Raw genomic sequence first — 16,777 nt, forward strand, 5'->3', positions numbered from 1 at the left:
GTCCCCTGCGTTGGCAGGCAGACTCTCAATCACTGCGCCACCAGGGAAGTCCCTATTTTTGTTGTTCTTAACAGCCAGTCCCCTTCCCTTTCCATCTGTCTCTATCATCTATTTTCAGGTTATGGCTCAGGCCCCTCCTCCTGCAGGAAAAGCTCTATTTATATATTCTCAAATAGCTGAAGAAGAGGGGCAGTGTCTAACAGTTGTTAGCAACATGAACAACGGGATTCATGTTTCTCTAGAAATAAACCAACGGCTTTAAGCTTAGATCTAATTGCAAAACTGGCAGCAATGATTTTACTATTTATAAGACAAAATACGTAAGGTTGGATAATTTCTTTTCTTTTCCTTGTAGGTGTATATATAGTTAACGGGTACTTTTAAATGATAACCTTAAAAACCACAGTCTCGGGATGGCCTTTATTGTTGATGAAGGGGTTGCTATTACGCCATGGTGTATATTTCTCCTTGTGAAATGCTTGGTTTCCCTGCACACAGGGAAACCCGCACACAGCAGAGCTTCACTACACGCACGCCAGATACAGCAAAGGCATGGAGTGCACAGTCAGACTCAGACAATTTATTTTACTGAATGTAGGTTCAAGTTCAACTAAGCATTCTAACAGGTAACATGATTCAAACGTCAGAGAGAAATCTCTTTAAATCCCAAGAAAGCAAGCTCACACACAGTCTGCGGGCCATCGAATGAACTTTTTATTCTCGACACTCATCCGTGTGGAGTGTGGCCACGTGAGGTTGCCAAATATAGAAAGTGATAGACACCACAACCATCTCCCGAAGATAATTATTCTTTGAATGGAAAACATCACTTAAATAAAAAACATTTAAAGATGCTCCCTTAGTCTGTATAATTCCTAAACGTAAAATATCATCTTAGTAACAGAACAAAGAACTCGCCTTGGTTGGTCACATCATTCATTACGGAAGGGGAAAATCAATAAAAATCATAAAAAAACAAAACCCTGAAATAGAAATAAATAAATAATTTACTCATAGGTAGTTTTGCTGCATTGCACGTTACCACACAAAATTCTAAAGCTGATTTTTCTTAAAAGCTTGGAAAACACATTTGCCTGTTGGAGTTTCTTGCTAAGTGGTGCATGCTTCTCAGAAGGAAAAGTATTCTATGTAGGCCTGAGTTTCAAATTTAAACACTGGGTAATCTAGCGCTTGCCCTCCTGGGTGCACAGCTGTGATGATGGGAGAGCAAGCGTCTCCCCAGCCCCCGAGGTGGGGAGTGCTGCAGAAAGCCAGCAGTTTAGGGTGAAAATGGGCAGAAACCACAGGTACAAATCAGTCTGTACTTTTAAATGGATTGTAAAATCTTCGAGACCATCCTCTGGAGGTTCAGAAAGGAGCAGCACAGATATGACGATGGAACAGAAGTGTTTACTGGAGGAGTCTTTCCACCAAGAGTTAACACAGAACATTGCTCTTTGAGAGGCTTTTAGCAAGTTCCCACCAGTTCAATTTCTCTTGCTTTCTGTTGCTAAAAGTGCTCAGAGTTTACGGCCTTCTTGGCCAGCCCTTAATTGATATTCTTTGCTTCCTGAGTTAAGCCCCTCCGGTGCTTGCCTCTCACCCCTGCCTGCGCCTGCATCGCTGAGAGAAACTTCCCGGCCGTCTTCTCCTCCCTGGTGCTGGGTGGAGAGAAGCTACTGAGCCCTTCTCATGACTGCAGACATCTCAACACAACACTGTGAGCCCTCCTGAACAGCACGTTTTAAATTTGGGCGGGGGGAAGGAGGAGTATGCTACTTGGTTTATTAGAAAACCGATCTTGAAAAGAATCTAGAGGAAAAGGTAAGTGAAATTCTGGTGCATAAACAACTATTTTGAGATTGAAGTTTGGTCACTTCTCTTGCCCCTCTTTTTGTGCTCACGGGTGGTAACTACCTTCCTGAATGAAGAGGACGCGGCTGTATATCTGGTCTTGAACGGGACTCTCCACGCAGGGTCAGCAGATGTCTTCTGTAAAGGGACACTTAGTAAATATCTGAGGCTCTACAGGACACGTGCAGTCTCTGTTGTGTATCCGTCACTTTTTTTTCCTTTAATGACCCTTTCAAAATTGAAAAACCATTCTTAGCTCAAGGGTCTCCTAGATTTTCCCTGTGGGCAAGTTTGCCAGGCCTGCTCCGGGAGTTCTTTGGCACGGGACACGGCACCGAATTGTGCAAAGTACAAGGCTGCTGGGCCTTGGAACCCTAATCTGGGGACTTCTTTTGGAGAGTGAGTTAGGTCCTTGCAGTTGGATGCTCAGGCTTGGATCCTCCATGCTGGTCTCTACTACACTCCCCAAATGGTACAGAGCTGGACCAGGTTAGCATCCTTTATTTAAAAAGTGGCTATTTATCGTAGGAGGTCTTAATTTAGGCCTATTTAGATCTATGCCTATGCTAGCTTATCCTTGCCTTGATTTGAAAGGCCAAATCACCTATTCTAGGCATTCTGCAGGTCAGGGCCTTACTACTCCAAATAGCTGGCGGCAGAAAAGCTAACATGTAAACTTACTTCTTTACCACTAATGCCACCCACAGTCCGCAGGGCAAGCCTCCTTTAAGAAGTCAAGGAGAAGCACACCAGTTCACTATGCCCCTGGGGTACCCATGACACAGCCCGAGTGTGGCTGCGTCTTGAAAAGGAACAGTGTTTACCAGGGACCAAGCATTTAAATAGCTGGAGACCAGCATTTCAGAAGCTGGATTTTTCGAAAGACATCTGTCTCCACCCTCTCTGAAACAAGTCTCTCTACACATCAGATGCTATACCACCATACAGCTCCCCTAACCTTCTTTATATTTGAGAGGCAAACTTTCTACCAATAATTTGTCCGTTGTTAGAATATTCACTTTGAAGAGCAGAATCACAGGATTTGCTTTTCTTTCATAAATCTGTAATCTTTTAAGTCATCAATATACTTGTATGCCACATTTTTAAGTAATTAATGGACGAGATGAAAATCTAAAAATTTTTTCTGAATTAAATAAGGGCTTCAGTACCTGAATTCTTTCTCTCATCATTGATTTTTTAAAAAAGCAGTTGATGATTCTCGAAATATACATTTGTTACCAACTAGATGAATCTAGCTGTTCTGGAGTTAAGAAATAGCTTGTGCGTGCGCGCGCGCACACACACACACACACACACACACACACAGAACATCGCCTAAAAAACTATGTATGAGAATTCCCAAAGCTTCTAAACTAAACGAATAGGTGAAAACCCACTAATCTCATACACGCCAATCCAGTTGTCCTTTTTAGGTTTTTGTTTAAAATGTCAAACGTGTTTTCTTCAGAATGTGAGTTGATTTCTCGTGTTCAGTTCTTCTCTTCATTTGGATTTACAGTGGCCCTGCCAGCACAGCCTCAACTGCGACAGTAAGCTAGGTCTCTGAACTACGAGGGCAGGGGGATAACAACTTGAAGATGGAAGAAACCGGAGCACAATTAAACAAGCACAAACGAGCTACTGAGAAATAAGGATGTGCCTGTTGACAAGCACCAGCTCCAGTTCTAACACCACCGAAACCAGTGAACTATGAATTTTCCAACTCAGAAACGTAGTGTTCTAAGGCCGCTGAAAGATGGCATGAAGAAAGTAACTACCTGTGGTCAGAAGAAGTAACAGTAACGGGGAATGATTCTTCTAAATGAAATGAAACAGTGCATTCTGAAGCGTGTGCTTTTAAAAGTGAGAGCACTGCACTCCCTCACTCTCTCCCATCAGTGGGTTTCATACACAGACACGCGCACACACTCTCACTCTCACACACACCACCCTCACCCTCACACACACACACACTCTCACCCTCACACACACACAGCGCTCTGGTTATCATTTCACATTTTTCAGGTCTCTTCACTATCAATTTTAAAAACTGTTACCTCTTGGTGCCTATACCTCTCTATTTTGGATAGAAACAGTTCTGATTTTTTTAACCTGCAAAGAAAACACACAGCAACAGCCCTGAACAATAAATAAAACTAAACATCTCCCTCTTTAGGTTAGCGCTTTCAAGACAGAGAGAAAAAGGGGATGATCAGTCCAGTCGGTATGTGTTCTGGTTCTGTGAAAGCGTCACCCCTCGGTCCCACCTCCCCTGACAGAGAAAAGCCTGCCGTTTCCCTCCAATATTAAAGTGCATCTGTTTAAAATCAAATATACCTTAGAGAACAACCAAAAATCTTAGTAATTTTTGGCAGGTATCCTATGCAGCAAAAATGAAGTGATGTTCCCTTTTCCCTATTCCGCAACTTAAAGCTGGACACAGAACGGCTAAATGCAATGCTTCTAGGACAGCAGAGTTTAGGAACAGTGGGTTTTGGTTTTGTTTCAAGGAACGAAAAGGGAAAGGAAAAACAAAACAAATGAGAATGAAGAGGAGAAACCCTGAGGTGAAAATGGCTTTTCCGTTAGAGTCTTTCTGGGGCTCGAACTCCGGTTCATAAGGTGCTGGCGATCTTCTGGGACGGAAGGCCGTCCTCCAGCCAGACGGTGGCGGCCGAGCCACTGCGCGGGGCCCGCCTGTGAATGCGCCGCAGCCGCAGCAGGTAGAGGAGGATGGCGAGCAGGACCACCAGGAAGCAGCCCGAGAACAGGTAGTGATTGTACACAAAGGAGAAGCCCCGCCAGTGCGCGTGGCTGGCCCGGAAGGTCTCCTGCTGGATATCTCTGCCCACACGGGAACAAGAACAAACATGAGAACGAGGCAGGCGGGAAGGGTGATGTAATGATGCGCAGGGTGGGGTGGGAGGGGCCTGGTTTAGGACTCAGCTCTGCAGACGGAAGCTGGAACCTCCGTCTCCCAGACTCAGTTTCCCCTCCTCTAAAATGCAGGATAATGTGGCCCAGCAGAGGGTAGCTGTAAGTATGAACACGATAACCTGTGAAAGGGTATTCTTAAGTCTGTAGCTGTTACCAGCATTATACTTTGGGTAACAAAAATCAGAGAAAGTTAGAACTGTGAGTGTTTCACTAACACACAGAAGCTAATGTGGAATCAAACCACACGTTTATGATCAGCAACACCCACTACTCACACGTTTTGCAGTTAACCCAGCTAAATGTGCTGCTGGGAGATGCTTAATTAAATGAAGGGAAAAAACAAAAACAAAAACAGCTAATACCTCATTGGTTAGTGAACCAGGGTTCTTATGGGGGGGCGGCAACTGACAGCTAAGTCTGTGAACTTGAGTGGGAAAAAGGCGCACCTTTATTTTACCGACCTCTGGCTGTAATGCAGCATTTTCACTGAACGTGAATGCAGACAAAAAGCTATCGCTACTATAGTATCAGCAGAACAGTGACTCTGTTCCTAGAGGAACTCACAGAGCTTTTACATCACACTGTGGGGTTTTGCAGATGCCTCAAAATATCATCAACAGGCATCGTTACACTGAACTGACAGGAAGTACGAATTCTGCTGCCAGGTCTTGCTATTTAATGTGCTAATAAAGAACGTATACCACTGTATCACAAATTTGTCTTCTGTAATATTTTGATAAAGGTACTGCAATACAGTGGTTTCCTCTATAGCCTATGTATTTATATTATGCATTAAAAACAAGATTTTGAGAAGGGGTCCAAGGCCATAAAGGTTAAGGACCCTGGAATGGACCCTTCTGTGCAGGGGCTAGGGAACAGGCAGCTGAGAATAAGCACTTTTGTGGCGCCTTTGCTGGGATGGTGGGCTGGGAAGGGAGGAGGCTCCGGTGGGGAAGACCAAGTCAGACCTCCCCGACTCTCCCATGCTGCCCACAGCCAGCGCCAACAACACCCCAAACAGCCACACCCACTGCCCACAACGCCCGGATGCAGGGAAGCATCTTCTGTTGGATTCTCGTGACCAAATTCGCAGCCATACCTTAAGGGTAAAAAGCGGGTCCTGTAGAGGATTGCTCCGAGGGTCCACTGAACCTCCTTGTCGTACACTTGCAAAGCTGTCTTCAAATTTTTGTAGTTGACGGGAAATGAGAAGCCCCTGTGGAACACCTCAAACATCCAGGCGGATTTGAAGCACTGATACCTACAAACAGCACAGACGTGTGAGTGCCACTGAGTCACTGGGTGGGTCCAAAAGCACGTTCGTGGAGTCGGCCTTGCCCTCTGTGAACAACGGGGCTGCACAGGCTTCACGAGGCCTGTGCTCTGAGGGCGAAACCATCCGTACGCATCTCCAGCTGACGTGCTTGCTTTACGCCCTCTGTCCCACACCATTCACCTGTTAAAATCAATCTGCTCATGAAGCGTGGTCTCCGTGTAATTTAATACGTGGCCGCGGGAGATTTTTCCCCTCAGGCCTTCCATCACTTACTCAATTCAGTTCTGAATAAATACTGAGCAAGTTCCACCTTCTCTGGACCTCAGTTTCTTTATTATAAAATGAGAAGATAGGCGGGTCCTTTTCAGCTCTGATAATCTATGATTCTAAATATTTATCAGAGGGTTGCTTTTTGCAAAGCACTGGGCTAAGCAAGTAATAAGACATCATAATAAATAATAAGATAGCCAGTGTGCTTAAATGACTTATAATGAAAGAGGATTTTTTAAAAGCTACAAGTAACTATAAACACAGAATATGATAAACGCCACAAGAGGGACGTAATGAGCGCTCTGGAGACTCGCAGAGAGGGACGGAGCCTAGCCAAGTGGACAGAGGAAGACTCGGAAGGGACAGCACCTGACCTCTGAGGTCTGGGCAGGACATCAACGAGGAGAGCATGCCCAGGGGAATTCCAGGTGGAAGGAAGAGCAAAACTGAGCCCCAAACTGCAAGATACGTTTGAGCACAAGTATTTGCCATTGGTCTGAAAGGAGCCTGGAGGAGATGAGGAGGAGTAGGGACTGATGAGGACAGAAAGGTAGATTGGGACCATGGTATGGCCAAGAATGGACACACAGTTTCTTCAACACACCCTGGGCTCAGCTGTCTATGACTTACTTGAGCCTGTGGAGGTCGGCGTGAGAGGCATACAGTCCTCGGTCAAAGCGTTCCCGCAAGATTGACCACTTCGTTGCGCAATAATCCTGAAAGAAATTTCACCCCAAAGAAATCACTAGGAAAGGTTTATTAAAGTTTTTTCACTTTAAAAGTTTTTACCAAATTCATATTCATAACAAACATATCCTTCCAATTAGGAGACACAAGCTTGTGTCTGTGACCCATGAGGACGAGACACACAAACACTTTGTGAATGCTTACTGATGAGCTGAGACAATGCTTGTTCTTTGTCTTAAGATTCAGCCAAAGTTACTGTTAAAGAGAATCTCGCTGCCCACAACCGACCTCCTCAAAGCTGCTAAGTTTCTCCCCGCAATGACTGCACGTGACAGGCACAGACTTTTGGAAAAGTGAAGCGGTCCTTCAGCCAGTTCAGACTGAACACCTGTGTCTGTGGCTATATGGTGCAAGGTTCTGGGAACACAAAGATGATTACGAGAGGCTTTGTCTTCAAGAGAAGGGAAAGAGGTGCCACCTTTTCCTGAAGTTATCTGTAATGTTTACATTAACAGCTAACATTTACTGAACCCTGTGTTGGCACCTTCTCTAAATGTAATGCTTCAAACAACTCCTTGACACAGCTGCTATTCCAACCTCTATTTAAAGGATGAAGACATTGAGGCTCACAGGGGCAGTGAAACTCACAACAGGGGATACAGAGAATGGCACTCAGCCTGGGGTGAGAGGGCGAGGATGCATGTCAGGCAGAGGAAACACGACGGACGAAGACAAGATGGGAGGGAGCACAGATGGGAGGGAAATGAACAGATGTCTGATACGATTAGAGTATCAAGTGCTAGGTGGGGAGATGAGGCAACAGCGTGGGAAGGACACACTAAAGCATTTGAAATTCATCCTGGAAGCAAGAGAAAGCCACTGAAGACTTTCAATAGGAGAGCAGGTGGCTGCACATGGGTTTCAGACAGAACACTTGGGAGTGGTGTGGAGGATGAACCACAGAGGGGGGCCAGATGCAGAAGGACCACGGGGAGGCCCCTGCATAGTGCAGGTGACAGAGAGCGGCCAGGGCTGGGACGGCGAGGGTAGGACAGAAAGTAGGGAGAGCAGGGCTCTGAGAAAATGTATGACATACAATGACACGCTCGATGACTGCTATCATGGGGTGTACAGCGAAGGATGGAGGAGTGACAGGGAGAAGTCTGTACCTCCTGGGTTTGGGGGAGGGGAACTAGATGGTTTAGTGATGCCATGACCGAGACAACATAGCAGAACAGAATGGAGAGAAAGGGGGGTTGTCTGCAGTCGTGAAATCTAGCAGGCGCTAGGCAGGCAGATGCAGAGCCTCCTCCTGGGAGGCAGCAGCAAACCACGAACACGGATGAGACCATCCAAGAGCCTGAAGGTCAGAGGACCAAGGGAGGAAGTATGGGATCACCAAGGCTGAGAGCCTAGGAAAGGGTCAGGGAGGCAGGGAGAACAAGAGAGAAGGGGTCCTGAAAACAAAGGGTCGGAAGCTGTGAGGAACTGTCAGATCAGAATTACACTATTACACATAAAAGACTGTCATCTGGAAGCCACTGATGGCCAGTGCAGTCTCACAGGGGACTTTCTGCTTCTGCTGTGACGATTCCTCCGGCCCAACCAAGGGAGCAGGGCTGCCGAGGTGCTGCACACAGCCTTCGCCCTCCCCCTCGCCCTGCTCTGGACTTGGGCCCGTCGCCATCTACCCTGGCTTCCTGGGTGGTTACCTTCGCAGCTCTCGTAAACGCGGCAGCGCTGTAGTCTCCCCCCATCCGTAGCACATCCTCAGTGCAGTAGTAGAATTCGGAAAAGCCGTAGAATTCGCTGTTCTGGAAGTGAATCGGGGGCTGGTAGACCCCATTGAGGGAGGTCTGCGTCTCGTTTGTTTTGTTCATGAAAGGCTGGATGGTCTCTCGGCACAGGTCAAAGGCTCCCGTCCCCCGCAGGTACAGTGTCTGTCCATTCTGCTGGATTTCATCTTTAATGTCCAGGGGTAGGCAGGGGTCCAGGTACGGAGTATCAGGAGTCAGCCCAGTCTGTTTCCCCAGGAGCCTACAGGGCAAAGAGAAACTTCATCACGAGACCAACAGAAAACTGTGTGAAGAAAAAAGTGGCTGCAAGTCAGTGTTTCTCAAACTCTGCCCTATGGAACACAAAAGGGTTCCGGGGGCTTCCCTGGTGGCGCAGTGGTTGAGAATCTGCCTGCTAATGCAGGGGACATGGGTTCGAGCCCTGGTCTGGGAGGATCCCACATGCCGCAGAGCAACTAGGCCCGTGAGCCACAACTACTGAGCCTGCGCGTCTGGAGCCTGTGCTCCGCAACAAGAGAGGCTGCGATAGTGAGAGGCCCGCACAGCGTGATGAGGAGTGGCCCCCGTTTGCCACAACTAGAGAAAGCCCTCGCACAGAAATGAAGACCCAACACAGCCAAAAATAAATTAATAAATTAATAAATTCCTACCCCCAACATCTTCTTAAAAAAAAAAAAAAAAAGGGTTCCGGAAAAATTAAGTTGGGAAAACACGGACTCAAGGCCCTCCTGGATACTGATGATACACATGTGCGTACAGCAGACAGTTGAACGGGGTCCAGTGAAACTATGACTTGGTCAGATTACTGACGCTTCCCGTGCCCTGTGACGCAGGCTGGTGTCCACGGCTGCTGAGGGTCCGTGGTTAAGAAGCTCCTCCCAGTGTCCTGCTCACTGCAGTCCAACGCCCACCACTGTGCTGTTCCCAGCCCCATTTCTGCCACTAGTGCTTGTGATCTTAATTATATACAGATGAAATGTGACCGTGACAAGAAGTCGCTGGTGCTGTTAAAGCTAAGGTTAGATGGCTTAGAAAAATATAATAAAGGCAGATTGCTAGAAAACCAGTGTCAAATTAGGTGTTAGCAAGATTAAAAGAAAAACAAGTTGGGAAAAATTAATAAAAATCTAGACGAAGTTGGTATCAAATTGCTTCACAGATGTCTTTAAGGCCCTGGTATCCTTTAAAGAAAGCCAAAATGACATCAAGATGAGTGGGTGCAGTGCCTGCCAGAGAAATAGCCTAAGAAAAGCCTTCAGTCCAGAGCAAAAGATTGGCAAATGAATACGTAAGTTAAAACAAAGTGCTTGGGGTTGATTCTATTTTTATGATTCTCTGTTTTAACTGAATGTTTAAGTTAACCAACCATTGATCCCAATTGCAGCAAATAACAGTTTCCATTGTACTACAGGCTCTGAGAAGTCCTGTAGAAATCTTAACTTGTTCACTGAAATGCCCTATGCTTACTACCTGCCGATGAAATGTCCACATCTGTCATCCTACTATGTGTCCCCACCATTAAGCAACTGAGAAGTAGAAAAGAGCATACAACAGCTGGAGTTATGTTACTGTTTGACACCAGGAAATCCCATGGGCCTAAAAGGTGTTTAACTATTAGGAAGGCGCCTGAATTTGATATTCAGTCACTGACATTAAGTCAACTTTTTACCTGCCGCTCAACTGACAAGTTGTTTATTCCTAAGATCAGGGCAACTCAGAATGCACTAAAAATGTTTAAGTAATTTTAAAAAATCCATCATCACTACTAATGGCCAAGGGATGAATATGCATTTCAAGGCTCAATTCATGACATATGTAAAAGTGATGACTAACATTTATAATTATTATAAAAGTCCAAGATGAGTCAAATGTATACTTCATGTTACAGTTTTTAGTTGCTCTACAACTAAATTAAAAAGTACCACTGCAATGTCCATTATATAACCTTCTTGACATTAAAACCAATTAGTAAAAATCAGGGTTGCAGAAGAAGGTGTTTCTCCAAAATTCTAATATAAACATCACTTATAAAATATTTCTATTTTAAGACTATTACTAAAAATAATTATACTAAAGTGCGCTATGTAAAATACTATTTTTAAAAAGAAACGGGGACTAGTTAATCTCTCTTAACTAACGCTATTCAGTTAATGTCTGGAGCAAAGAACCAGTTTTTATTGCTTCTCCTATTCACACATGTGAATTTCTGGAAAATGAGGTAATCAATGGCTCTGACTTGGCCTTTCTTAAAGTTCAGGCCTCCACAGGTTTATTAAGATTAAATTGTAGCCATTATTTTATAATAACTATAAATGAAATATAACCTTTAAAAATTCTGAATCACTATGTTGTACACCTGAAACTTATATAATATTGTACATCAACTATACCTCAACAACAACAAAAAAGATTAAAATAGATCAAGGAAATACACTATCATTTATCTCTATGAATCAGGATTTTTCTCCTCAAAATCGTTTCGTCAAAACAAAACAAAGGGGCTTCCCTGGTGGCACAGTGGTTGGGAGTCCGCCTGCCAATGCAGGGGACAGGGGTTCGAGCCCTGGTCCGGGAGGATCCCACGTGCTGCGGAGCAACTGGGCCTGTGCGCCGCAGCTGCTGAGCCTGCGTTCTAGAGCCCGCGTGCCACAACTACTGAGCTCGCGAGCCACAACTACTGAAGCCTGCGCGCCTAGAGCCCGTGCTCTGAAGCAAGAGAAGCCACTGTAATGAGAAGACCATGCACTGCAATGAAGAGCAGCCCCTGCTCGCCACAACTAGAGAAAGCCCACGTGCAGCAACGAAGACCCAGCGCAGTCAAAAACAAAACAAAACAAAAAACAAAGCACAGTAATTAATACCATTTTACAAAATCCCAGATTTCAGATTTTTTTATTCATCCATATGGCTTTCCTGTTCTTATGGACTAATTTCAAATAAATAATTGGTATACACTGAAACTTATAAAATAAACTTAAACTGTTAAAGTGTTTTTGCATATTTTCTATACCAGAATTCTTCATGAACTCATTTTTTGAAGTTTCATTGCTAAAGAGGTTTACAATCACTAACTTTGACTTCTAGATCGTTTCTTTCTCGTGAGTAACTTCCTTCACTACAGTCTGATTCACTAAATAACCGCCAGGCTGGTTTCCCACGACACTGCCAGGACATCCCGTAACTCAACGCTATCATCGTGTCCTGGGGGCCTCCAGGACACCTGAGTGGCCCAGGTGCTGAGTTTCCGCAGGACTTTGCAATCTGGAATAGCATCACCCAGGGTTCGAAAGTATTTTAATATCCTGAAAGTGAAACCTCTAATCCAGCAGGGGAGCCATGGGTCTGAGAGAACGAGAGCCTTCTTTGGAGGCGGGTGAGCTGGGGCCAAAGGCTGCCCTTTCATTTCTTCTCCAGCTCAGCGGGCAGGGCAATAAACAGCTAACCGTGCTCATATGCTTCTGCTGACTGAGGCCTCCCTGCTTGGCCTGGATATGTCTTCTGTGAGGACAAACCGCGGTTTCAAGGTGACGACCGAGCAGTGGAAGGTGCTTTACCTGTTCTTTTGAACTGTGCTGGTAAATATTCTGTCCTCATATCTCTGTCGAGCAGCATTGCCACCAAACCCAAGAAACGTGGCCACGTAGACGCGGTACACGTGCTCAGTTTGGTGAACGTCACATCCCAAGTTAAATTCGGCCAATAAGTTCTTAGCTACTTCTTCCTACAGACGTAAGGATCACAAACGTTAGTATTTTAAGCAATACAAAAACAATTACCTCCTGTCAAAAAGAGGGATCTACAAAAATTCTCATCAAAAAGGAGCAAAAATTTCTGCATCTGCATTTCCCAAGGGTCCTTCTAAGCATCCCTCCTAATTCAATACGACAATCCTGACTTAAGAAATCTCAGATGGGCTGCACGTTTGTGATACTGATAGGACTTTTTGAAAAGGGACATTGGCAATGTGGTTTCATATCCTCTGATCTAGGAAATCTACTTATGGAATCCTGTGCTTTGAAAATAATCCTAAACATTGAAAAGTCTCTATACACAAAGATGTCCTTTGCAATTCTGTGACAGAAAAAACTGGAAGTCATCTATATATATAATTTCAAGTAGGGGTTAGTTAATAATGGTAATAAAGTTTATGGAGGAATATGCTTATGCACTGCTAAATAAAGGACAAAAATTGTACAGACAGTAAAGATTTATAACAACCATATTTTTAAACACTATAAACAGACCAAAAAGAATAAAGAGAAATATGCCAAAATGCTAACAATAATTTTTTTGGATGATGCATCCATGGGAAATTTTTTTCCAAACTTACTTTTCTATGAGTTTCTTACTTTATTTGAGGGGAAAACATGACTTTGTACAAAGAGTGTAATCGTTTCTAGAGGCATGTCTGGATGGGAAGCAGGAAACACAAATTATAATACTTGAATTTACAAAGCATTTTCTAAGGAGCTTAATAAATACTTCAATAATGTTTATTGAGCTGATACGAGGTGCCTAGCAGGCCGTTAGATATACTATATGCACTACCTCAATCAGCCTTATGATAACCCTCTGTTAGAGGCACTTGCAGTCACATGTATAGCTGAAGAGGCTCGCTCGAAAAAGCTAAGTGACTTGCATAAGGTCCCAGAACTAGTGAGGACAGGATGACGATGCAGCTCAGGCTTGTCCAGCTCCACTCTTTTCTAACCACTCACTCTGCTAGGTATTAATCTAGAGCTGAATGGAAACAGTAATAAAGACACAGAGCAATTCAGGAAAGCATCTGGACACCCTCTACAGAAGGCCACCCAGCCTACTGGGAAACTACAGTACCGAAGGGGATATGCAGAAATCACAGAGTAAACCATGAGTTCAGAAACGTGGAAGCGGTGGATACAAACCTCTATCGTTTCCAGAAAAATCAAAAGCTGTCTGAGCCACACACAAGAGTATTTCTCCCAATTATAACTTAAGAAATCTGATACTATTATATTGAGTTTTACAATACCTGTTGAGAAAAGAAGTGACTGGAAATAGAAACAAAAACTCAAGTGTGTGGCTGACATACACACCAAAGGAAAATTCTTGGTAAGTTCAGAAAACAAACCAGCTGACTTCAATGAACAAACACAAACGGCTTAGTGGAGGTTTGCCTTGGTTTCCTCCTGTCTCCTTTCTCCTGGGCTGTGAAGGTGGTACCCTCAGCAAGCACAGTAAAGATGTGTTCAGACTCAGAAAACAAAACACAAATGGATGGAGACATGTTAAATGAAAATCAAACCAAACAGAAGGAAATTTGTACAGATAATAACCTGCTGTGAGGAGGCAAAGCTTACAGTTTTGGGGACTTCGTATGCTATCTGGGTTGAGACGCCTCCCATGTCGAGAATACCGGCTGTTCTTTTACGGAGAATGGCTTTGCTGCTTTCGCTACCAGGGATGTTAACTTCCACAACTGCCTCATCATCTGGAAAGAACAAGAAACATCCACTGGAATGGAACAAATGCAGAGAAGCGGGATCTTGTGAAGAGTCATCCTGCTTTGATGGTGGGTTCAAGTGTATCTAGGCAGACCCAGCTTGCTCCTCCCGACTAAGATCAAGTTTACTGTGTGACACAGCAGCACCTCCCACTCTGCTCCTACACACCCAGCTGTGTCACAACACTCAGCTCCTTTTTTATGCTTTGCATGAAATAGAAAAAGCCGTAATTTCCAGTCAGATACATTTGCTGGAAACACGATACTTACCATCTTCAATATGCTCGAATCGTCCAAGGACAAAATTAATGCCAATCCAAGCATACACACCTAGAGACGTTATAAGAAGAGTAAAGTTTAAAAATATTTTATATAATCCTGATCATTGCAGTCAGTGCAAACATTTATTTCATTCCCTGATAAGCTGTGAAAACGTTATCTGAAAAAATACATTTCTGTTGATGTATTACCTTTTCCTAGTCGTTTTCCAAGAACTCTCAGCTTTTAATTTTGTAGTTTCATACCATTTGCATGGGTTGAAAATATAATTCCCTAGACACTCCTGTTCCTTTGAAATTTATAGGTTGTTTGGAAATACCGGAGTTTTCACTTTTTATGAGGTTAAACCTATCAAGTACAAGGTTTTAAGACAAGTGAACTCTAACCCTTCCATTCTTTTATCTCACACTTTCACTCAGTTCCCAAGTCTGATTCTCTTTTTATAACATTTTCTACATCGGACCTTCACCCATTTTCATTACTGCCTTGATTTAGGCTGGTACAGAGATCTAATTGACTTTCCTGCCCCTACTCTCCCACTCCAACCCATGCTATCCTCTGCTGGGCTGATCTACAGAACAAAGTCCAAACTCCACAGCCCAACAGTTCAAGACCTGTCCAGCTTTTTTTTAATTGAATAAATTTGACAGGTAACAATGTGTAAATTAAGGGGCACAGTGTGTTACTTTGATACGTTTATATATCGTAATATGATTGCCCTTGTAGCGATATTATTATCACATTACATCATTATAGTACAGTATTATTGTCTATATTCACTACGCTGTGTATTAACTGTCTATGGCTTATTTACCCACTGTTACAAGCTTCTACCCTTGAACACCATCAGTCTTATCTCCTGACCCCATCCCCTAGTAACCAACATTTCACTGTCTTTTTACACGTTGGACTTTTTCAGATTCCACAAATAAGTGATATCATACAGCACTTGTCCTTCTCTGACTTAACTCGCTCAGCATAATGCACTCAAGGTCCATCCATGTCGTCAAAAATAGCAGGATATCCTTCCTCCTTTCTCATGGTTGAATAAGATTCCACTGTGTATATCTACCACATCTTTTTTTATCCATCTGTCTGTTGATGAACATTTGGGTTGTTTCCGTATCTTGGCTATTGTGAATAATGCTTCAGAAAACACGGGAGTACATGCATCTTGTCAAAATTCTATTTTCATTCCCTTTGGGCATATACCCAGAAATGGAATTGCTGGATCGTATGGTAGCCCTATTTTTATTGGGAACTTATTTTATTGAGGAACCTCCATACTGTTTTCCATAGTGTTGGACAAATTTTCATTCCCACCAACAATGTATAAGGGTTCCCTTTCCATCACATTCTCACCAGCACCTGTTGTCTCTTATCTTCTTAAGGAGAGCCGTTCTAACAGGTGTGAGGTGATAGCTCACGGTGGTTTTGATTTGTGTTTCCCTGACGATTAGTGACGTGGAGCACCTTTTCATGTGCCTGTTGGCCATTTTGACATCCTCTTTTGAAAATGTCTTAGTTCTTCTGCCCATTTTTAAATCAGATTTTTTGGGTTGTTGTTATTAAATTGGATGAGTTCTCCATATATTTTGGATATTAACCACTTACATGATAGATGGTTTGCAAAAAGTTTCTCCTATTCTGTAGGTTGTCTTTTCATTTTGTTAATTATTTCTTTTGCTGTACAGAAGTTTCTGAGTTTGATGTAGCCCATTTGTTGATTTTTGCTTTTGTTGCTTGTGCTTTTGGTGTCATATCTAAAAAAACATTGCCATGACCAATCGATGAGCTTCCTCCTTTCTTATTGAAGTTGTACGGTATTGAGTCTTACGTTTAAGTCTTTGATCCGTTTTGAGTTAATTTTTGTGAATGGTGTGAGACAGGGGTCCAATTTCATTGCTCTGCATGTGTTTCTCCAGTTTTCCCAGCATCATCTGTTGAAGAGACTGTCTCTTATCCGTTGAGCTTTCTTGGCTCCCTTGTCAAATATTAGTTGACCATATATGCCCAAATTTAATTCCAGGCTCTGTACTGTTCCATTGGTTGCTATGTCTATTTTTGTGCCAGCACCACACTATTTTTATTACTATGGCTTTGTAGTATAGTTTGAAACCCAGATGCCTGATTGGCCTTCTTCTTTTTTCTCAGGATTGCTTTGGCTATTCGGGGTCCTTTGTGGTTCCACACAAA

General features: G+C 43.6%; 1 protein-coding gene across 4 annotated transcripts in view; it reads right to left on the minus strand.

Annotated features, from left to right (window-relative positions):
• Positions 1-565: 565 nt before the first annotated feature.
• ENTPD4 (ectonucleoside triphosphate diphosphohydrolase 4) overlaps positions 566-16,777 on the minus strand; it is a 39,623-nt gene continuing 23,411 nt past the window's right edge. For 3 of the 4 annotated variants that reach the window (XM_067745162.1, XM_067745164.1, XM_067745163.1), the window contains 7 exons: positions 14,573-14,632; positions 14,136-14,290; positions 12,375-12,541; positions 8,737-9,061; positions 6,968-7,053; positions 5,891-6,052; positions 566-4,698 (listed from right to left, as the gene is read on the minus strand). In XM_067745162.1, the coding sequence (XP_067601263.1) occupies positions 4,470-4,698; positions 5,891-6,052; positions 6,968-7,053; positions 8,737-9,061; positions 12,375-12,541; positions 14,136-14,290; positions 14,573-14,632 (1,184 nt within the window). In that variant the 3' untranslated portion in view covers positions 566-4,469. The remainder of the gene's footprint in view (positions 4,699-5,890; positions 6,053-6,967; positions 7,054-8,736; positions 9,062-12,374; positions 12,542-14,135; positions 14,291-14,572; positions 14,633-16,777) is intronic. The other variant, XM_067745165.1, reaches the window with a different exon arrangement.

Source organism: Pseudorca crassidens, chromosome 7 (assembly GCF_039906515.1).
Source record: "Pseudorca crassidens isolate mPseCra1 chromosome 7, mPseCra1.hap1, whole genome shotgun sequence".
Lineage (NCBI taxonomy): Eukaryota > Metazoa > Chordata > Mammalia > Artiodactyla > Delphinidae > Pseudorca > Pseudorca crassidens.